This window comes from Lytechinus variegatus, chromosome 12, assembly GCF_018143015.1.
Source record: "Lytechinus variegatus isolate NC3 chromosome 12, Lvar_3.0, whole genome shotgun sequence".
NCBI lineage: Eukaryota > Metazoa > Echinodermata > Echinoidea > Temnopleuroida > Toxopneustidae > Lytechinus > Lytechinus variegatus.
Genome location: NC_054751.1, coordinates 5,611,301 through 5,636,211, shown reverse-complemented (window position 1 = coordinate 5,636,211; position 24,911 = coordinate 5,611,301). Strand labels below are relative to the sequence as shown.

At 36.4% G+C, this 24,911-nt stretch overlaps 1 protein-coding gene across 1 annotated transcript; it reads right to left on the bottom strand.

Moving 5' to 3' along the window:
• Positions 1-519: 519 nt before the first annotated feature.
• LOC121425476 lies at positions 520-23,869 on the bottom strand. Its single transcript, XM_041621540.1, has 13 exons — positions 23,357-23,869; positions 16,388-16,542; positions 13,795-13,910; positions 10,273-10,394; positions 8,137-8,478; positions 7,366-7,668; positions 6,529-6,663; positions 5,764-5,916; positions 4,519-4,650; positions 3,935-4,099; positions 3,438-3,569; positions 2,599-2,755; positions 520-1,349 (listed from the first exon to the last, which is right to left on the bottom strand). Exons 1-13 carry the CDS (start codon positions 23,415-23,417, stop codon positions 818-820), a joined length of 2,505 nt encoding a protein of 834 aa, XP_041477474.1. The 5' UTR covers positions 23,418-23,869; the 3' UTR covers positions 520-817.
• Between the last annotated feature and the right edge of the window lie 1,042 nt (positions 23,870-24,911).

The following is a 24,911-nucleotide window of genomic DNA, read 5'->3' as shown; positions in this document are numbered from 1 at the left end:
AAAGGCTGCTCTCTTCAAACGAGCTAAAGGATGGCGCCTTCGAAATCACGTGATCAAAACCAAACAAGGAACCTCATTGGTCAAATGTGGGAGTGCGTGTAACGGACAAGACGGGTGTGTGTCGTTTAATGTCTGCAATGATATGTGTCAGCTCAACGATGAGATGGTTGGTGGCGATGGTGTAGCTGAGGGCGACTATGTTGTAGATGAGGGGTGTAAATACTATGAGAAACAATAAGCCTAAAACTATAACTATATACAGGATAGGATGTAAGCCCTATGTTAAACATCGTAAAATGCGAATAATGTACTTGTATTTTATGTATGTCAAAGTTTGGGTTAGTTTACTGAAATTTTCATACATTTTGGTTAAACAAATAGTGATTATCTACAAACCTTAGTAAAGAAAGATCGATTGCCTCACCTCGCGTCTAGAACTGTTCGTTTGAGAACAAAATGTCACTCTTTCTAGGAGATTAAGCATTCTTTTATGTTTCTTACAAATCTTAGCGTATGTGGGATTTTCGCCCGGATTTTTGTCCTCTAAACAAGGATGGGAAAGATAGAATGATTGTTATAACCATGAAGTCATTTCAACTAAATAATGACGCATAATTAAAAGGAAGATATAAACATGAAATAACTATACACGAAAACTGTCTCTATTGTATTTACATCGGCTAATATACAATGATGAGTATGACCCATAAAATTAATTTTGTATTAACACCTGCCATCATAATTATGTAGGTCCTTATAGATACTATCTTTTGTTCGGAGCGCATTAATTCTGGAAGTCTAATCCACTCGATAACAACTAATTTGATTTGGAATTGCCTATCATCTTAACACCGCTGTTCTGATAGATGACATCAGACGAACTGATTGGCTTTTCATATTCGTTGAAATTGTCGCTCTCAGTAACATTTGGCTTCGAACTTGCATTTTCCATGGAAATCGGATAGTCATACGCGTCATCATTCCCAACACCAATCGTTCTTCCTGTAGGTTTGGGACCCTTAAAGAGGGGTTGGTAAGCGTGTTCGGATAGGACGGCATCTGCAGTAGAGGAAGGCTGGTCCTCGTCAACGTAGTCATTACTTAAAGTGCCCATTGGAAGATTGGTTGTGACAGCACTTGGGCCCTTGTAGAGAGGCTGATATGCTCCTTCCCTTACGGCATCACCAGGTGAAGACAGCCGCACGCCAAGACTGTTGCCTAAAGAACGACTCGTGATATCGGTTCCTATAGCATCGGGTCTCTCGTTAAGAGTTTGATAAGTAGGGTCCGAGGGGGTTTCTTCAGCATTCGATTGTCGTGTTTCCGATGTCGAAATTCTGTTCCTCATCCTAAATGGAAGATAACAAGAAATTTGAACTTGGATTACGATAGTAATTTAAGAAAATATCACCTAAAAAACAAGCAAGAATACGTTACCCCGTTTTACCAAACCCAAATGTGGTAGAATGATTTTTAAAGATTATTCAGGGAAAATTAATACAGAAATAGAGATTTAGCTTGGAAATCGATAAAGGTTTATCAGCGAAAGAGTGAAAATTACGCAGGCATGACAGGTATTGTTATTTAAAAACACGAAATCGAAATTATTAATCCCATTCCTACCGTTGACTGTTCACTTTAAAAATGGCCCATTCAGATATCCACATTTTTAACCTTTCTTTAAGTAAGGAGTGAACCTCTTATAATCGTAATCACAATTTCGACAAATAATTACTATTGGTACTAGATACTTGTAACAATTTTGATGTTCAGCAATCTAATTGTAGCGACTAAAATTGGAAAATCTGAATTGACACTTGTGAAAAGCTTTATGAAAAAACCCACACACACACCACCAGGGGCCGTTTCGGAAAAACAAAACTGTCCGCAAGTTTCATATGACCTGTACGCACGATAGATATGACAGATTTCCCTTTCTTGTGCTAATTATTATCTGCATGAATTCAATCCTGTATGCTGATTGGTTTTAAGAGCATCGTTTGACCAATCATATTCTCACTATTTTGCGATGATATCGAAAATGAAACACCCACCGAAGAAAATGTACTATCATGTCATATCCCTATGCAGCCGATTATGAAAATGAATAATTATGAATATGTTCTAGTCGTGCCTAAAGTTTTTTGTGGTAAATTACGTACAGCCTTATGAAACATAATCATGTGTCCCGTCACACAAAGATTAGCGATTAATTGTACGACTGATTTTCATGATTGATTGTGCATTGCAGCCAATGAAATCAATCGTTCAAAACAGTGGCGTACCTAGGATTTTCCACAAGGGGGGGGGGGCAAATCCGTCCGGAAAAAAAATTCACAAGCAAAAAAATAAATGAATAAAAGGTCTTCAAGCTCGTCAGGGGGGCAATAAAGGTCTTCAAGTCTGTCAGGGGGAAAAAGGCCTTTCAAGCTCGTCAGGGGGGGGCAGGGATACGTCTTATGCATGGGTTGTGGCTCTTGAGGGGGGCAGACTGCCCCCCCCGTAGGTACGCTAGTGGTCAAAATATTTCTGTGATCTCAATGTTAAGCTGTATGTTACAGGCCCAGGTTGTAGAAGGTCCAGAACTGTATTCCTTACCTCAGTAATGCAGCGAGGCACGCCACAAGAAAGACGAGAATGGTCGCCAAGAGAGCCCACAAGGCACTACCACCCGTCCAGACACCAATAGATCTCTCATTGATGCCAGCTCCAGAAGATACCGTTGATATGGTACTTGTCTGCAAAATTTCTTTGACTAAAGATGTGAAATGTGTGTAAAACGAGTATTATGTAAGTCAGGAAGTTAAGGTTCGCTCTCCAACATCAATACTAGCAAACATCCAATCCAAATGATATAACGAGAAAACAATAATAAAAATGAATTATGAAATTCCACAGAATGTTCTTTCGTTCATTTCCTTTTGGGGCAAACGTAAACGTTGCATCGACATGGCGTATGTCACAGCATGTCGAATGTAACGGCGTGACTTGTATTTGATTAAGTAGAAGTTTTTGAAAATATAAATATCAGTATTGAACGATGCATTGATGTGCTTCTGGCGCATAATTTTGTCGTAGAAAACGTATTTTATTATGACTATAATGATTAATCATAAAGTAGATATTCAAGCTTACATGACTTAAAAAATAAAGTGTCGGTAAAGTGTTGCCTAATATTGGGTTAAAGGGGAACACGCCTCTTTGTTGGGTAACAATAAAGCTTGTTCCATCCACATTGCTTAAAGGTTACACAAAATTGGGCGATGATTTACCCAACATACATGTGTATGCTCCCTTTGAAACGAATGAAGTCGAGTGATTATGTCAATACAGCGCCCTTGAATATGCAACTAGATAATCGGCGTCACAAAAATGCTATATATTTGTTATTATTAATGTTTTAGAGTGAAGTATTTGGTTGGAAGGAATTAGCTTACCCGTTTGGCAGGCTGGCCCACCCCATGCAGGGGAACACTTTCCAGAGTAACAACTACCAGTCACGGAATTGCAATCTGGTGCTCCTTCAGAACAATGGCACGTCTTGGAACACGAATCAAAACAACCAACGTCTACACAGAAACAGAATAAAAGAGTTATAATACTTACTTTCTCCGACGTTCTGTGGTCAGTTTTCAAGTTCGCAAATTGTACAAATCATGTTGCTTACTACAACAGTATATCATGCAGTATTATAAATGAGTACCGTAATTCATTTACTCTTATACTGAACCAGAAAGGAGCCCTGGTAGTTTTCGGTGCACGGCAGCCTTGAGGCCATAATCTACCAAACAAGACAAAATGACCCATTTCGAAAGGAACCGCTGTCAAGAATAAGAAATTGCCGCAAACTGAATTTATTTTTTCTGATATCTATAATGATAGTATAGACCTACCATGGCCAAATTATCACCAAACAACAATTGGTTCAACTCACAGATATCGCAATATGTCCCCCTCATGGGATCCGTCATATACCCACTGGCGCACACACCGTTAGACCTGAAGCAGAAACCAGTTTGCAGATCACAGGACGCGTTCAGGCAGTGGCACACTTTACTGCAGTCCTCGCCGTAGAACCCTTCTGGGCAAATTTCAGGAACTTTGCGAAATAGTAAAATAAGAAAAAAAAAGGTGGGAACTGAAGAGATCTGTTGGTAAGTGATTCAAGGTTTGGAATCTGCACATGACAATGGACCTACTAAAAACACAAAGTGGCTGGAGGGTCTGACGTAACATACCCTCCAGCCTTCTTTTTTCCTTTGTGCAAACTAAAACTTATCGTTAATTGGAAGCATGATATTATTATCGATTAATATCTCTCTAAATATTCTCACTGCTATTTTTCTGTATATTAATTGGCTATAAAATCTATTAGTTCGTCAGACATTAGCAGTCGGTCAGAATAACATTATATACATACATTGATATACTTTATTATAATACCACAAATCTCGATCTATATCATGCTGAGGAGTGTTCCACCCTTATTCTTGTCATCGTTTCATGGATGTACTGTACCTTGACAGCTTGGACCCGTCCAGCCGTTCTCACATTCACCCGGACATTCCCCGCTGACGATATTACAGGGGTTCCCTTCTGAACAGTGACAAATTTGAAGACAGTCCACACCGTACAGACCGGCTGAACAGGCTAGAGAATGTCAAATATCAAACTACATTTCTAAATTCGGACCAATATCTGAACTATGTACATGATTAAATGCTCTTTGAAAATAGATAAATAATATCACACCACATAGCCCTATTCTGTCCACTTTATGTATTACATTATCCATCTCTTTTATCATGTATATGATTCAACAATTTGCATAAAAACTTTGGGTTGATGATGATGATGGTCCGCAGCATTTATATTGCGCCATTTATCTGTTAAACACATTCAAAGGCGCAGGCTCATCCAATAAATTAATCACTACACATCTGCCGAAATAAGTGAGTTTTCAGAGACGGTTTAAAGAGTTCTATGCTGTAAATTTCACGAAGTGAAGAAGGAAAGGAGTTCCAAAGGAGTGGAGCAATAGAAGAAAAGTTTACTTAAAGGACAAATCCACCCCAACAAAAACTTGATTTGAATAAAAAAAAAAAAAAATCAACAGGCATAACACTGAAAATTTCATCAAAATCGGATGTAAAACAAGAGAGTTATGGCAATTTAAAGTTTCGCTTATTTCTAACAAAATAGTTATATGAATAGAACGAGCCAGTTACATCCAAATGAGAGAGTTGATGACATCACTCACTCACTATTTCTTTTGTATTTTATTATATGAAATATGAAATATTGTTATTTTCTCGTCATTGTCATGTGAAATGAAGTTTCATTCCTTCCTGAACACGTGGAATTCCATTATTTTAACATTTTGTGCTTCAGGCTAGGAGGTCCTAATCGTCAAATTCGTAAAAATTGAAATATTGTATAATTCAAACAATAGAAAAAAAAATAAATGGTGAGTGAGTGACATCATCGACTCTCTCATTTGGATGTAACTGGCTCGTTCATATAACTATTTTGTTGAAAATACGCGAAACTTTGAAATGTCATAACTTTCTTATTTTACATCCGATTTTGATGAAATTTTCAGCATTGTGCTTGTCTGATTCTTCCCTATTGATTCAAATCAACATTTTTCAGAGGTGGACTTGACCTTTAACATGACAGTTGCCTATTTGAGAAAAGAAAATAACCGTGTGTAACCTAATTCTATCTTGAAAAAAGAGAGTACGTGAGCTGATCGAGACTCACTTTGGTTGCAGTACTTTCCGGTATATCCCGACATGCAATTGCACCCGTAAGGATCAGGGCGACAGATCTGACTTCCGGCACAAGGCATGCTGAGCTCCTGGTCAATTCCACACGTAATCTCACAATCTGAACCAAAGCGACCCTCGCCACATGCTTCAAACGAGGATTTAGATAGAGAAAGATTATAAAGTAATAATAATAACAATAGTCTATCAGGGGTCTCTAAGCATGCAGCGTATATATAGGCATGATAAAGATTATATACATGTAGATAATAATGATATTTTCCATTGTCAAATTTTGTTTTGAAACGATCAATATTTTTAACGTGTTTGAGAAGTCAAAGACGATTATTATTCAGCCATCCAATAATGAAATATTCCGGGTCCTCGGTGCATACAAGTTATTATAATTAATTTGCCACCCAATGGTAACACCAATGGCAATGACAATGCTCAATAGCCAATTAAAATCAAGGATTCCGTGAAAGATACTATTGGATGGCAAGTTTATATAATAATAACTTCAATGTAACGGAGCCCAGAATGCTAATAACAAATGATTCCATTGCAGGTAAATGTATCATATTCATATCTACGCATAAGAAATGGTCGAAAGGAAACGGATCTAGAATTGTTGGTATACGACCCGGCCGGGCATCGAATCCATGACCTCCCATTCATGAAGTGGCGCCCTCCCACTGGGTCACCCTGATGCCATGTATGCCACCCACTTTGAACAACTGCCACCATTTGGTTGGCCTACCTGTAAGACAACTGTCTCCTGTGAAGCCTGGTGGACAGATGCATGATCCAGAAAGATAATGGCAGATCCCTCCATTGAAGCAGGGGTTACACGTACCTAGACACGTTGGGGGACCCCATCTTCCTTCCGGACAATCTGTAGGTAATAGAGTAGGGTGATGTTCCATGAAATCTTGGTGCTCTTTTAACAAGATATCTCTTTCCTCATCAGGTTTATTATTTGCCAATGAAAAGGTTGGCACGGGTATTAAAACTTCGGCTCTGTAAGAATTACTCTTAATATTTGTTCAAATGTTGATAGGCAATCACTCGGCCTGGTTTGGCCTTCACGATCTGGATGAAAGCTGCAACTACCGTTGGATTGACGGATCCTCGCTTGAGAATAGGTAAGAATGGTTGATATAATTTCATGAAGGGTGAATGGAAGACATTCCTGCCAGCTACCCATTACCTCACCTGGGTTGAGTGCAGCACAATGTAGATCAATCTCTAGCACAAGGAAATTTCGCCGTGTTTGGGATTCGAACCCACGACCCTCTGTTTCAAAGTCAGAATACTAATTCACTGGGCCACAACACTGCACAAAATTAGTGTAATAATGTTAGCAGAGTGGGTGATATCGTTCTCAATTAACATCAAGTCCAATTCATATCAGTTGTGCAGCAGATTGATCGATACTATCAAAAGATGACGCGAACAACCATTATTAAAAATAAATGTATCGTGTTCGCCTCGCCTTGCCCCACCCCCCCCCCCCTCTCTCTCTCTCTCCCTTTCTTTCCATATTTGCCTGTATAAGGAAATCTAGTTATATTCTGGGGTTAAAATAATCACTCACCAGGAACTATAAGCCGAATTGCACTTCCATTAAACTGGACGAATCTCTGACTGTTGTTTGAATCATAGATTATTGCTACATATGTTCCCTCGTCTTCCTCCCTTGCAGACGCTATGCCATGGACTGTGTCGTGCAAAGATGGGAAGATTACATCCCCTCTGCTGATATCGGACGTATGAAATGTCCACGTAAGAAGCCGAAGACGAAGCATTCTCAGTCGTCTGATGGTATCCATTTCCACTATGACAAATGTTCCTGGGTAACTCATCACTGTAAATCGTCCTGACACTGGCTCCGCCTCTCCTGAAAAATAAACAATCCAATGGCAAATGAAAAGATTATTAACATTTGGTCCTAAGATTTTGAAAGGTTCGAAAATACATACATACATACTTATCTTTAATTCGCATACCTCTTCCTGGTAATTATTTCTAGCCGTTTCTTCAAATTGCAAAAATTTACACATTCCATCTTCTTGGAATCTACTACGCAGTTTGGAGGCATGTTTTCACATCATTTAAATCTACTTGCTATAAAGTGAAAAGAATAAGAATGGAGCCGTGTACTTTACATTACCAATCCTTTTTTGTTCCTATATTAACTTCGTTACTTTCTGGGGGTAAAGTCATGAGCTGGGCTTGACTGGTAACCCCACTTTATGAACGACCAGAAGTATCACGATTATGAAAAAAAGGAAATAGGATTCCCATTCATTTCGAAAGTATCGAGTAGGCGAGAGTATCGAGTAGGCGAAGGTAACTAATGACATACTGTCAGGTAGTCCTACAAGATGAAATGCCGATACGGTGGTTGTTGTATGCCGATCGAACTCCGACGAAACCCCGCAATCAATTTTACCGGCCGCTTGGTATTTAGAATCCGGATCCAACTGCAATTCGTGGACTGCAGACGATCGGGACGCCGGTGGTGTTACGGTGCTAGTCGGGATAGGCTGGGTTGGTGCATCCCTTCCGTCGTAGGTGATGTGTTTGCAAACGATCCTTTCTTCCATTTCGGGTGCGATTACCAAGACTTTCAGCAGAGAGACTGGATCAAATGGATTAGAAATCCACTGGTAAACTTCAGCTGGTCGCTTAATAGCGTTGTGGATATCTTTAATCGATCGATCGAGAGATTAAAGGGGAAAGAGAAAGTCAGAAAGGGAGAGGATGAGAATTGTTAAACGATATTCTCATAAAGGCTTGAACCTCAAACTGGTATCTTCAGATATACAGTCACACCGCCGGGGAATCTTATTCCAGAGCCCCATCTTACAAAGAGTTACGGTTGATCCGATCAACCTCAAACGTATGGAAATCCATCAACGTCATATTTTTTTTCTTTCCACAGGAATTTTGCACAATGTCCTTTGTAAAAAAAAAGAAGCAGACTAAATTTTGAAGAAAAAAAATAATGTAAGAATATTCAACATATTTAGAGAATGTCTTGAACAACACATGCTATAGATGTTGGCGTTGCTGGTTTTCCATAGTTGTGGATCAATCGTTTACAAGACAAGGCCCATGCCGGCAAAAGATATAAATAAGAGCATCGGTCGGTTTCATTTGTGAGACTGTGTAATCAATTGTTCCTTACAATAGGGAGTTTCGCAGTCGCGAAGGGGAAGGATTCTACAACTTGTCAAAAGCCCTTCATCACAAGCGTACCTACGGGGGGCAGTCAGCCCCCCCCTGACGAGCCACAACTCATGCAAGGACGTATCCCTGCCCCCCTCCCCTGACGAGCTTGAAAGACCTTTTTTGCCTCCCCCCCCCACGAGCTCGGAGACCTTTATTGCAGACCTTTTTTTTTTGCTTGTCAATTTTTTTTCTGTCAAATTTTTGGGCGGACGGTTTTGCCCCCCCCCCTGTGGAAAATCCTAGGTACGCCACTGCCCTTCATGACCATGATGACAAAGCAGTCTTTGTCGAAAATCGGTAAATCAAAATAACACATTCGTCCTGGACTCTGGAAAAAAGGGATATTCTTGCAAGATCAGCTGTCTCAGTTCACCATTTTTCGATAAAGACCTCTCAGCTGTTCATTGCGATTTTTCACGATTACGAAAACTAGCTATTACTAGGCTACGGACTACCGACCTTCCGACCCAGAGACGTCGATTATGGGGGGGGGCAGGGGGCGATCGCCCCACCAATGAAAATATTGGGGGGCAAACATGTCGTTTTGCCCCCCCCCCCCAATAATTCCACATGTGCTAAAAATAAAATAAGATTGTAATGTTACACGGAAATCAGCAAGCGAGATTGAGATACACAACTCGTTCTTCGTCTAAAATCGTGTTCAAAATGTCCACTTTTCAGATTGGAATATCAAAAAATTTCAGCTCGCGCTTCGCGCTCGCATCATTTCTGTAACAAAAACCTATACTCTCCATGATTAAATAGGTGAATATGGTCCCGTTTTCAGTTCTAAACCTCAAAAGAACTCCCACTTCGACTTGCAATAATCTTTTGTTGGATATATATATCTTGTTCTTTATTGAAAACGTCCATTAAACTCAATTTTTTTCAGATCGAAATATCAAAATTTTCAGCTCGCGCTTCGCGCTTGCATTAATCTGCTGGTGAGATATGTATATATATATATATATATATATATATATATGTGTGTGTGTGTGTATACATATATATATGTACACATATATATATGCATATGTGTGTGTGTGTGTGAGGGTGAGTTTGTTTTGTGTGATCGAGCGCTTTTGGATAACTGAATCATGATTTTGCCCCCCCCCCCCCATCTGAAAAATGGATCGACGCCCCTGTTCCGACCCATCTTCGATCAGCTGTGATTTTACGTGCTCAGCTGCTTATAATGGCTCTCCACTAAAGCGCCGTTGACATTATTACAGAAGCATAAAATGGTTCATTCGTCTTGTTAGCTTACCTGAGTTTTCGCAAACAAAAGAGCCCGGAGAAGAGCAGTTACGTTCCTGCCATGTTCCTTCTCCAAGTTGAACGCAGTTGATGTTTCTGATGCAAACTGGTGACCCCGTCCATCCGGTGAAACTTAAATGTTAAAATCAAAATATGAAGAGAGAGAGATGAAATGACTGAAAGGGAAACGAATGCTCCCAGTGAGTAATCGAGGAAACAGCACGCCCAAAGATGATAGTGATGATGATGATGGTGGTGATGGTTTGATTGATTGATTCATTCATTCTTTTATTTTTCCACACTTCATAAAAAGAACAATACAGAGTAAAGATGGTATTACAAAATAAAGAACAATATATTCCAATGCATAAAGAAAACATACACTACACAAAACAATAAACCAAAATCTGAACAATACTTAAATCAGACAAGAAGAAAAACAGTATATGTAAATGTGAGGGATCATTTAAAAAGTTAAAAACTTTTAAAAACATAATCCCAATTTTGTCAATAAAAGTTTGAGTTTTGCAGAGAAAGACTAGAAAAAAAAAGAGAGAGAGAGAAAAAAAAATTAATTGAGGTAACTTAGTCTAGGAAATTAAAGTTTTTGTAGAAGAAATGTTTTAAGTTTATATTTAAATACATTAAGGGATAGAGAACTTTTGACATCTTCAGGAAGACTGTTCCAGAATACAGGACCATTATGAATTATTGACTTTCGGGATAAGGATAATTTCCCACATGAAACACGGTAATCAGATTTTCTTCTAGTATCATAATTGTGAATATCAGAATTTTTACAAAATAAAGAATCAAAATTTATTGGAAGTAATTTCATGTAGTATAAATACATAAAGATACCAAGATTATAACTATATAATTCATACACAGGCAATATTTTAAACTTAAAAAAGAGTGGAGCAGTGTGAGTTCTGAAATCAGAATAAGATATCATTCTGATTACTCTTTTTTGTAAAACTAATGTTATATCTAATAAATATTTATTTGAAGACCCCCTAACAATAATTCCATAATTGAGATATGATAATATCAAAGTGTTATAAAGCATTAAGAGAATATTTTGTGGGACAAATTCACGTAATCTATTCAAAACACCTATATTTCTAGAAATGAGGGAATTTATCTTGTTAATATGACTTTTCCATTTTAAATTATCATCAATGTAAATTCCAAGAAACTTTACACTCTCCACCCTTTCTACTTCAGTATCATTAATATATAATTTAACAGATTTTTTATCTACATTGTTTCTACTGATGATCATCAAATTTGTTTTCTGAATATTCAAAGCTAAATTATTAACAGAAAACCATTCCTGTACTTTATTAAGTTCAATATTCATATTTTGTTGTAAATAACCTATGTCACTGTGGCTAAAAAATATATTTGTGTCGTCAGCGAATAGAACAAATTTTAATAAATTAGAACAGAGATGAAGATCATTAACATATATGAGGAAAAGAAGAGGACCGAGGATTGAACCCTGCGGTACGCCTATTGATACTTTCTTGAACTCAGAATGACATGAATTATAAAGAACACATTGCTTTCTATTACTTAAATAATTGTGTATCAACTTAAGGGCAATACCTCGTATTCCATAAAAAGATAATGTACTAAGCAGTATGTCATGGTTAATACAATCAAACGCCTTTTTTAGATCAATAAACACTCCAAACGTTATTTCGTAATTCTCATAAGCATTTATAATGTCATTCAAGGAATCTATCAGAGCATGAGATGTACAATGTTTTTCTCTAAATCCAAATTGTTTTTGATAAAGTATATGATTATTGTTAAAATATGTAATTAGCCTAGTATAAATACATTTCTCCAGTATTTTGGAGAAACATGATAATAAGGAAATTGGTCTATAATTTGAGAAAACAGATTTATATACAGGAATAACCTGTAATATTTTACAACTATCAGGAAATATACCTTCTTAAATATCTAAATAAATTGAAAATAAAGCATAATGGTTTACATAAAATATGATTTGTCCTTTTTACAACAACATTTTCAACACCATCAATTCCTGGGGCTTTTCCATTCTTTAAACAATTGGCAATGTTAATAATTTCCTTTTCTGTAATTGGTTTGAGAAATAAAGAACAAGGCAGTGTGTTTTAAAGGTAAAAACTATAATCAATATCACCTCTTGCAATGTTGTTTGTGATAGTATGTCCAATATTGGTAAAATATTCGTTAAATGCTAGTGCAATGTCATTTTGATTTCTGATTTCTATTTCATTATTTCTAAAAACTAAGTTATTATCAGAGGTTTCAGGTTTCTGTTTGTTTAATAGACCGTTTATAACTTTCCATGTTTTGCAAAGATTGTTTTTTACTTTATTAAATTTAGAGTAATAAAATACTTGTTTAGTTTTTCTAACAAGACTCACATATTTATTCTTAAAAGATTTATATTTTGCCTTTTTGTTATCCGTAGGTTTCTTTATGAAGTTTGCATACAACCTGTTCTTCTTTCTATACATACGTTTGAGTGTAATATTAAACCAATCATTTTTTTTTCATCTTACTATTTCTTTTAATGGGAAACTAATTTCATATATTTCAAGAATAATTTTCATGAATTCATCATATAGCAAGCTAGGGTCAGCAATATTTTGACTGTCATAAATACAAGAAAAGTCAAATTCTGATATTCTTTGTAGGAACCTAAGGATGCCATCTTCAGTAATTTGCCGTTTATAAATTTTTTTACTCGACTTCGTTGGCAACGAATAATCAAAAATAGAAAATATTGGATAATGATCAGAAACATCACAGATAACAGAACCATAATAAAGCTTACATGAGTTATTAACAAAAATATTATCAATTAAAGTTGATGAAGTTTGAGTAATCCTGGTGGGTAGACTAATTAGTGGGGAAAAAGAAAATGATGACATCATTTCAAGAAATTCATTAACATAATTCAATTGATCCATCTTTTTTATATCAATATTGTAATCACCCAAAAATATACAATGTTTCTGCTCACCATTAACCTTTTCAACAATATTGGTAAGAACATTAATAAATTCATTGATTGATGGCGATGATGTTGATGCTGATGTTTAAGATAGACGATGAAAATGGTGCTGGCACGGTTGTGCTGAGGTGGTAATGATAGTGCTCAAAGTAGAGTGACGTTCATGGTAATGAAAGTGACAATAAGGTAGTGTTGATGGTGGAGGTAGTGGTGGTGGTGGTGGTGGTGGTGGCGATGACGATGATGTTGATGATGAAGATGATGACGACGACGATGATGATGATGACGATGATGGTGGTGTTGGTGGTGGTGATGATGATGGTGGTGAATGATGTTGAAATTGACGATTCATTAACATTTAGGACAGACCTCCTTGGTCTCTTCATAATATGCAGGGATTTCGTTTTAGGACTCAGTAGCCGATTCCTTCCGCCGAAAGTATCCTTGTCACGCTTCCCTGTCTATGATGTAGTAACACCCTTCATGAAATTAATGTATATCAACCATTCTCACCTATTCTCAAGCGAGGATCCGTCAATCCAACGGTAGTTGCAGCTTTCATCCAGATCGTGAACATGGTGAAGGCCAAACCAGGCCGAGTGATTGCCTATCAAAATTTGAACAAATTCCTGAAACAAACCAAGTCAATAAAATGGGTCAGTCTTTTTTTTAGGATTGGGATACCTTTTCCAATAAAATATCTACTAGGTATATACACTCAGCAAAATAAAGTTCTTGGACACTTAAAAAGTTAAAATATTCCATATGGATATTTGATTAAAGGCAAATTATTGTATGTCAACATGACCAGACAATATTCCTCTTCCAGTACGACATGAAATTTTCATGTGAACAGTCATATGCATGGGTGATTAAATGATTTAAACAATAGCAATGTCAGTAAAATAAAATTGCAAGAAATGGATCAGTCAGTGCATGGCTGGTTATAGGCATTAAACAATAGCAATGTCAGTAAGCGAAAATTGCAAGAAAACGATCAGTCATTCTTTCAGTTGTGAAAGTTTATGTGGCATGAATATCCATCAAACGATAAAAGCAAACTTAAAGTCAAATACCACTCTAAAAGAGAAGAGAAAGTTATCCACCTTGGATGCTTCACTATTCCACTAGAATTTTAAATCAAAGTTTATCGATGAAACAAATGTCAAATTTCAGTATCTTGGCATAAGCAAAAGAAAACTCAATAAGTCGTTTGTCCATCCTGGCTCTGAATGAGTGCACCACATCGACGTCGCATGCTTGTCACAAGTCTAGTCGGTGAATTTGATCAGGGGTGATGTTGTTTGCCATGCACTGACTGATCCATTTCTTGCAATTTTCTTTTACTGACATTGCTTTTGTTTAAAGCATTTAACCACTCATGCATGACTGTTCACATGAAAATTTCATATCATACTGGAAGAGGAATATGGTCTGGTCATGTTGACATACAATAATTTGCCTTTAATCAAATATATGTATGGAATTTTTAAACTTTTTTTAAGTGTCCAAGAACTTTTTTTGCTGAGTGTATATGAAATAAATAAAGTTACACAGATAACGTGTGGTTCATCAGTACTTTATTGATTTGCTACTCGGAGTTTCACGCAGATGCGATCTTCAGGCAACAATAAAGACTAGCCTTTGTTGTTGCCTGAAGATCGCATCTGCGTGAAACTCCGAGTAGCAAATCAATAAAGTACTGATGAACCACACGTTATCTGTGTAACTTTATTTTATTTCATGCTCTGCCTCATCACAGACATCTCTTAATTACAAGGATAGCATTCACCAAGTGTATATATATATATTATACAGTATACTGGATTTTATTGCAATAACACTATCAAAATACAAACGCAAGCAGTCTATAGACTGAAATATGCGACTGTTAACATGTACAAGAAATTAAGAATCATAACAAAATATGAAGTAAACATATGAATAATACAATACCGATGAAAAAAGAAATGTATGGTATCTTTGATTTTTATTGGCTGCTCAATGCGGCCATGCAACGGGCCCCAGGGGCCCGTTGCAGAAAGAGTTGCGTTTAAACGCAATCCAAAAAATAAATCGCAAGCCCCAAATGCGCGCTGTTGATTGGTTGAAAGTCAAGTTGCGCATGATTTTTAGAGTTGCAATTAATTGCAACTCTTTCTGCAATGGGCCCCTGATCCTTGTCCCATGGTAGAACCATAGAGCTATTAACAGAACTTAGTTATGAGTGGCGTTAAGACTCCCAACAATCTTGGGGGTTTCAGCATGCCATGTGGCACATATGGAACTGAAACAAATGTTATTGATGTCTGGTTCAATTTACTGCATGGTAATAATAAACATATTTAGACACAAAGGTGTCCAAGATTATATATCGAGAACAGTTTTATCATGCTGCATTAGTCAGAATCATTACGGTTCCTAAATAATAAAACTTAGGACAGACAGGAGACAGCGATATATAGCCATTTTGGTGAGCTTTCCTTTTTTCTTACTATAGACAAGAGTTGTTAGAATTGGAGCAGCCGTCACCGACGTCAGACCTACGGAGAGGGGGCAGTCTGCCCCCCCCCTCCTGACGAGTCACAACCCATGCAAACAACGTATCCCTGCCCCCTCCTCCCTGACGAGCTTGAAAACCTATTTTGCCCCCCCCCCCCTCCCTGACTAGCTTGAAAACCTATTTTGCCCCCCCCCCCCTGACGAGCTTGAAGACTTTTTTTTTTGCTTGTCAATTAGCGTAGCTGGCGTTCAATATTTTTGATTGTTCTGATCAATTGTAACTCTTTGTTACACAGGGCCTTGATCATTTACGAGCAAAGAGACTGTACAAACTAGGAATATGAGAAAATATAAGAGGATCGTGATTGATTGATTGATTGAGTGAGTGATTGATTGATTGATCATATTATTTCCATGCAATAATTGAACAGACAACTAAAAATGAATTAAGATATGGGAGGCTTTTCCTCATGTTCTTTGAGTTCTTATACGAGTCAAAAAAGGGAATTAAGGCACAATGCCTTCATTATCCTAACCCAACATTGTATTTCAATTAATTAACACTACTAAAATCACATTTCAAAAAACATGCTGGTAAACTTACGGTAATATTCCTTGATTTTAACTGTGCTAGATCTCCACCAAAGTTCTGGCAGTAAGTTCGAGCATCATCGAAAGTTTGAGGAATATTAACGAATCGATAGGAACTTTTTCCTAACGCCTGCCAACCTGACAATCCACTTGTAATGCTGGCGGTGCCTAAGTAAAAAACAAATCGCCAGAGTACGTTATCAGGAATGGAAGGCTACACAAACTTCGAACAGAAAGGGTATTAGTAAGGGCAACGGTGGGGGCGTAAGTGCCAATTATTTGAACCAGTTGCCATGGTTGCCATGATCAGTGGCGTACCGTGGGTCACGGCATTGGGGGGGCACCAGCAAAAATTTTGAGTCACTTAGGGAGCTCAGTTGCCAGGTATACTGACCTAATAGAGACATTTTAAGGACATGCAGTGACATTAAACGAATATGTATCTCACTGATTAAATAATGCGAGCCCGAAGCGCGAGCTGAAAATTTGTGATATTTAGACCTAAAAAGGGACATTATAAGCAATTTGTTTGTAATCATGATACGTACCTCTCGCTAAACAAACAATGCGAGCACGAAGCGCTAGCTGAAATTATATGTATATATGTATATGTGTATATATGTATATGTGTATATTGACCCCAAACAGGGATATTTTAAGGGCTATATTTTAGGAATCCATTCAGAGTATACATATCTCATCATAGTCATGTAATGCTATAATGCTATCCTTTACTGATTTTGTTAGAATTACATCTTAACACATGAAGCACATTTTGTTGTCATAGTCATACGCATCTCACTAATAAAAAAAATCCTGCGAGCGCGAAGCGCGAGCTGAAAATTTAAGAAATTCAGACCTGAAGAGGCTTGTTTGCAGGGATTCACTAAGATCGTCCGTATTTCACTTACCAAATGATGCGAGCGCGAAGCGCGAGCTGAAAATTTTTCATATTGAGATCAGAAAAGTTAACATTTTAAGGACTGATTTTAGGAATTCATGAAGAGCAGACATCTCACCAATCAACTAATGTGAACGTTAGCACGGACAGGAAATGTTTTATATTAAGACCTTAAAATAGGGCAATCACTTTAAGTGGTCATGAAAAGAAGCAAATGTCACTACATAAAACAATATCTCGAATTGCGAGGAAATATATTTGGTGTACAGAACGGGAGGTTTTAGTACAAAAGGGCTATAGATCTCGTTAAACAGTCTATGCGAGCACCACGAACAGTGACACAGGCCCTTAGCAAATAATGTTTCATAAAGTGATGAAAAAATGCGTTTTTGTGATATAACATTACATAATGTAATTTAACATATTATAATGAACAATAATTTCTTCTTTCCCCACTAAGTTTCTTTTCCTTTCTCCCTCTTTTTTCTCCTTTTCCCCGTTTTTTTTTTTTGGCCAGCCGATTGGGGGGGGGGGGGCACGTGCCCCCCCATGCCCCCCGTAGTTACGCCACTGGCCATGATCAATTCTCTCTTTGGTATGTGCGATTCAACAAGATTAATCGTGAGTTTTTTAAGTGCATGCTGCATCTCGATTAATTTTTTTTTATGTTATTGTCATAATTATTTTGATTAATTATTAAATCCGGGACGTCATACTATTCAAGGGTGATCGATTATCCCCCCCCCCCCCTTGAACAGTACGTTTTTGCAGTTTGGATTTACGCCAGTGTTATCTTCTATTTCATTCAATGACAGTTCAAATCAAAACTTTGTACCTGTTATTGCGCAAGTACCGGATGTTCATGCACAATTTTTATGATGTAATTTGTAAACACATCTCCTATCATGTTGATGCATGAGTGAGTCCAACCCTCTGAGCTTGAGAAAATTTATCATTGCGTGTCTAAACAAATAAAATAGCACAAGTTTCTGACTAGACGCACTCACATATATTTATAAATCGTAATTTCCGGAGATGCTACCTTGGATGTCATATCAATATATTTATATATATTAATATTCATTCTGAAAAAAAAAAAATATATCGGCTCGATATTACTCTTATTGTTTTTATATTCAATTCGATGTAAACATGCTGATCTTGCGTTAAGCATCTAACATTGGTAATCAATAATTTCTTGATCGAAGATCACATGACTTCTATTTTCCCGTGTAATACGTTTATTCAAGAGTACGTGAAAAATATGTTTTACGAGGCTCCGATGCACCATGTGTCTTTGCCGGCATGCAAATATCTTTTAAGTATTTTAAACAAATACTTTCCAGCATAGAAGGCCTATTTTTCGATTTTGGATAATATGCTATTTCCACATATGAAAAAAGATAACTTCACTATTATAGATAATAAATAAATATTAAAAAATTGCAGTTTAATCTATAAATGTATCGTGTTTACAAGAACTTAATAATTTGATACAACATTTCATGCAATGATGCATGTCTTTGGTCAATATGGCGGTGCTAATTGGTCCCTCGTCCTCGTTTTCTCTCCTCGCTTGAATTGACTGTATATCTCGTGACTCCATTCATGCGCAGTGTCTTTACTTTACATTTTTAATTTGTTTCCAATCGATTATCTTCGGTATTTATTATTTTTACATATAAATCTACAGTATAGAGACCCCGATATCTGTGGTCTCGGTCCGCTTGATGGTTGATCGATCTCTTTTGCTTTCTCCCGATCATCTAGGCTTAAATCTTGTATTTGGTTACTAGTATACGGTTTTATAATTTGTACTTATGTATCCTCACTTGGTTTAATTATGTCATAATTTTACAGGAGAGACGGATACAGGATGAAGATTTGTTGTCTATATTACTTTCTTATTTTGTTCAATTACGTTTTGCTTCCTTTTCTTTCTTGCTCTTTTTCACAATTTTTTGTCTTGTTTTTTTTATTTATTATTTAAAGGCAGTTAAGTATACGGCATAGTGTTTTCTATTCGTTAGGTACTATGGTTTAATTCCTCCCATTTTAATGACCGACTTAACTAAGTTTCCATTTAGTTTCTTGAACAATAATGACTTGTTGTCTCTCTCGGCGCAACGTGGCACTACTCAAATATTAGATAATCATGAAAATTCCAACTACGATACATACATACGAAATTTTATGAATAACAATACTGCTAATCTTAATTACAATTTCGATTCCAATGATCAATGCGGGCAGCTCGTTACATCACAATATTTTCCAGAACAACATTTCAGATCATTCGTTACGTCAGATAAAGCGGAGGAAAACCCCTTTCTTCTCCATTTAAACATTCGCAGTGCAAGCAAAAATTTTGATAAACTTAAGTTATTTCTAGATAACAACCAGTTTCCACAATCGTCATTCATTGGTTTAACCGAAACGTGGTTCTCGGACAATCCATGTTCCCTCTTTTCACTCCCCAATTCTAATTTGATTGTTAATAATAGAACAAGAAGACCAGGGGGTGGTGTCGCACTCTACATACCGCAACAATACGATTATACTCCTATAGCTAACATGACAATATCTAACGATGTTTTAGAAACACTTTTTGTTGAAATCATAAATCCGATGGGTAAAAACTTTATACTAGGTGTATTTTATAGACCTCCACATTCAAATGCCAATGATTTTTTAGAAACCCTGAATGAAATTCTACTAAATCCTCTTTTGAAAAATAAAGATTGTTTTTTTATGGGTGACTTCAATATTAACTTAGTAAATTGCAACTCTAATAGCACCTCGCAAGAGTTTCTTGAAATGTTTCTATCACATTCTTTTTTGCCCCTTATTACCAAGCCGACAAGAGTGGCGAATAACTCGGCCACTATAATAGACAACATTTTCAGTAATACAATTCGTCAAAATCATAAAGCTGGTATAATTCTTAGTGACATCTCCGATCACTTTCCAATTTTTGCCAAATTGTCTACTAATAAATGTCTCCATAAAGAAACATTTAATCCTTCATTCCGAAAGATAACTGACGACAACATAACCAATTTGATTAATGATTTAGACATAACAGACTGGTCTACTGTATATGACTCCTCGGACGCTGACGACGCATACAACTGTTTATTACCTTACTAACATCTTCTCTAGATACACATGTTCCCCTTACAACTAACAGAAGATCAAATTATAAAAAGATCCCTATCCACCCTTGGATTACTAAATCACTCTTAAGATCCATCAACCGCAAGAACAATTTATATTACAAATACATAACTAAACCAAGTGATACATCTCGCTACAAGTACACTTCATATAAAAACACTCTTACATCTTTACTTCGTATTGCGAAAAAAGAATATTACACTTCTCAACTCGATCTATACAAAAATGACATGAAGAACACATGGAAAATCATCAATGGGGCATTAAACAATAAAAAGAAGAGTTCTACAATTACAAAAATAAAATCAAACAATACCATCACTGATGACAATAACATAATAGCAAGAGAGTTTAATTCATATTTTTCACAAGTTGGCAACAATTTAGCAAGCAAAATTCCTCAAACTAATAAATCTTACCACAATTTTCTCGACAACCCAAACCCAAACTCCATATTTTTTAATCCCACAAGTTCAAGAGAAGTTATAAATATTGTTAACAGTCTGCAGTCCAAAAAGTGCCCGGGATTTGACGGTATTTCCTACTTCCTAATTATTTTGGCTATCGTCGATCCTTTGGTGCATATTTTTAATATTGCTTTGAACACAGGAAGGGTACCCAATCTTATGAAAATCGCAAAAGTAGTCCCTCTTTTTAAAAAAGGAGATAATCAGCTCGTCTCCAACTACCGTCCCATATCATTGCTCACCTCGTTCTCAAAAATTCTTGAAAAACTTGTCCATACACGAACTAGTACGTTTTTTTAAAAAAACAATATCTTTTCGGACTTTCAGTTTGGGTTTCGCGAAAATCACAGCACCTCGCATGCAATTTTATCTTTCATTAACAAAATCACTACTTCCACTGATAAAGGTTGTCATACTGTCGGTATTTTCCTGGACTTCTCCAAGGCCTTCGACACCATTAACCACGAAATCCTTTTGCATAAACTATCTCATTACGGTATTAGGGGGGGAAGGCCTTGGAGTGGTTCAAGAGCTACCTTACAGAAAGGACTCAGTTTGTATCAATAAATAATCACAATTCATCCAACCTTCCAATTATATGCGGGGTACCACAGGGTAGCTTACTCGGTCCTCTTCTTTTTAACACATACATCAATGACATCCACAAAATTTCAAATTTACTTTCATTCATACTCTTTGCCGATGATTCTTTTCTCATGATCACACAAACCAACTTATTAGGATCGTTAACTCTGAACTCATGCATGTGACTGAATGGATCAAGGCAAATAAACTCTCACTTAACTTACAAAAGACCAATTACATGTTATTTAGTAATAGAACAAATAGTTTGCCCGACAATCTCATTTTTGAAAACACTGTCCTTGAAAATGTTTCTGAAACAAAATTCTTAGGTGTACTTATTGATAATAAATTATCATGGAAATCACACATCGATAATATATGCAAAACAATTTCAAGAAATATTGGAATTATCAACAAGCTCAATTTTTTTCTTCCATCTCGTACACTACTTACACTATATCACACCTTAATATTACCATACATTAATTACGGTATTTTGGCATGGGGTTGTGCAATTCAAACACAATTACATAGGATACTTCTGTTACAGAAAAAAGCACTTAGGATAATATTTCATACACATTTCAGATGTCACACAGATAAATTATTTTTTTTTGAAAACAAAATCCTTAAAGTTAATGATATATATCTCTTCCAACTTGGCCAATTTATGTACAAACTAAATAAAGATGATCTCCCCGCGATTTTTTCAATTATGTTCTGCAAAAACTCATCTGTACACGATTATCCTACAAGACAACGAAACTCTTATCACCTACCTCCAACCCGAACTTTACTTGCAAAAAAATTCTTTTGTCTTTTCTGGTCCCGTATATTGGAATTCCTTGCCCAACGCCTTCAAGGAATCCCCAAGCATCACAATTTTTAAACATAACCTTAAAAAGATGCTTATTTGCCAATACTTTACACAAACAAGTCAATCTACCATATAACCAAAACCATATACAAAAACCCCTCTTTTTTGTGTTTTTTTTTTTTTTTTTTTTTATCTCCCAGCTTACAACTGCCGACCTGTTTCCGCACCTGCCATGCTCCTCTTTGCACCTCCAATTGTACCTGCACACCCTTTCTCTCTCCCTACATTTGTCTCTCTGTTCCTCCCTCATAATCACAATTATTGTAAACATGTTGTTATTTTTTTATTATTATTTTTATTATTATTACTAGTATCATTTATTCTAATTTGGTTCACTATTTCGTTGTTACCTTCGATATTTTGTATAGCCTCCTTTTAAACTGTCTTCCGTCTCTCCTTTATACTATAGTTTTGTAATATACGTATAGAAACTAAGTTACGGGGGCTTGCCTCCCATACAAGCTTCGCTTTTCTTGGCAAGCCCCTCCGTTCTGTTTTATATAGTTATTATAGTCGAAGTTACTTTAATTTGCATTAGTTCTCATTGTTTATACCTTATTTCGATTGATGTTGTACTTTAAATTTGACTATGTATTGTTTGATTTTGTTGTGCTTGCTTTGTGAACGGAAAATGAATAAATCTAAATCTAAATCATTTCAGTATTGCCTTTGTATTGCTGATGTTCTACTGAATTTTTATTAATGTTTTCTTTTATGTCCTCTTTAATATTTTGGAAATAAATACTGAATTAAAAGAAGTACATATTGCTTTGTGTGAATTCATTACGGTTTCTGTTGGAATCAGTTTCTCCAATACTTTGCAATTCACACTAGTTATCAGTGAAAGATTGCTTCAAATTGTTGTGGTTTCATTCAAATGGCAGCATAAATGGCCCCCTATTTACTAACATCAGCGTCTCGGTGAGTATATATTACCTACACAATCCTTTTATGAATACAAAAAAAATATCTTACCTCTTGCAAGCAGAAAAGAATAAAACATTAATGTCAAGAACCAATTTTGCAATGACGTCATCTTCACAAAAATAATTGGATCATGAAGCTGCGATTATTGTGTAATAATGGCGTGGAACATCAGTTGATCTGTTCGTAAAAGATGTAGTTCATTTTCCAACAAGATACGATACCAAATTCGAATTTTATCCAGCGGGTTATTATAAAGATATGCAATCACCAATGACTTAACAGTGCAATCAGTATACTTCCTCAATGCTCAGTCATGTCAGTAACTACAATATAACCACAAAGCATATAGGCATGATACAGACTTAAAATGGGATCAATAAAACACAAAAGGTCAGAAAAAATCCTCATAATTACTTTTCATAGAAACTGATGTTTCCGTTCAGAAGGGAAATGCCACGGAAGAACAAAAGTGAAAGCGCCATCGGACACCAAAAAATCTGTGTTATTTTCTGGACAATATTCGAAAAAACATGTCTCGATGTTGTGCGTGTATGGGCTACATTTATCAACATTCTTCTTCATGGGTTGGTTTCGTTAATTGTTTCTACCTACCTTTGCTCAGTAAGGAAGAATCAGACATCAACCCCTTTCCACAGCACAACCGAGTAACATCATATTGAAGTATACACAATCATTAGCATTAGAAAGTTAATGCGTACTAAAATGAAAAAAAAATCAAATTTTGTGACATGTGTTTTCGGATTTCGAAGGTGCATACAAAGCACTAGCGTACCTACGGGGAGGGGGGGGGGCAGTCTGCCCCCCTGACGAGCCTGCAAGACATTTTTTGCCCCCTGACGAACTTGAAGACCTTTTTTTCTTTGCTTTTCGAACCTGAAGGCCTTTTTTATTTTATTTTTTTTTGCTCGTCAATTTTTATTCTGGTAAAAAATCCTTAAAGGAGAATGAAACCATTGGAACAAGATAGCTTGTGTGAAAACAGAAAAATCAAAGAAACAGATCAACAAAAGTTTGAGAAAAATCGGACAAATAATGAGAAAGTTATGAGCATTTTAATATTGCGATCACTATTGCTATGGAGATAGCAAATTGGCAATGCGACAAAGATGTGTGATGTCACTGATGAACAACTCTCCCCATTACTTTAGTATATATTTCACTTGAATTGCCTCTTTTATCACATCTATCCATAGATCATGTGTTCTTTCTACATGAGGGCATGTAATACATATTTTTTAAGAATACATAATGGATAAAGAGTTTGTATCATCGTAAGAAAAAGCAAAAAGAGACATTTTGAGGGATTTGTATAGTCCTCCAAAGGGAAAGTTGTTCATCAGTGACATCACACATCCTTGTCGCATTGCCAATGGGAGGATCTCCATAGCATTAGTGATCACAATATTCAAATGCTCATAACTTTCTCATTATTTTTCCGATTTTTCTCAAACTTTCTGTATTCTTATTCTTTGATTTTTCTGTTTCTACACAAGCCTATTTGTTCCAAAGGTTTCATTCCCCTGAAGACCTTTTTTTCTAGTCGATATTTTGGTGGACGAAATATATGTCCTAGGTACGCCAG

What these genes read in the sequence shown, in the direction of transcription:
- LOC121425476 (XM_041621540.1), bottom strand. Translation starts at nt 23,417, where the DNA reads ATGACGTCATTGCAAAATTGGTTCTTGACATTAATGTTTTATTCTTTT. An exon ending in AATTCGGCTTATAGTTCCTG is followed by an intron (nt 6,664 to 7,365) that starts GTGAGTGATTAT and finishes TATTACCTACAG; the next exon opens with ATTGTCCGGAAGGAAGATGG. An exon ending in TGGGCCAGCCTGCCAAACGG is followed by an intron (nt 2,756 to 3,437) that starts GTAAGCTAATTC and finishes TCACATCTTTAG; the next exon opens with TCAAAGAAATTTTGCAGACA.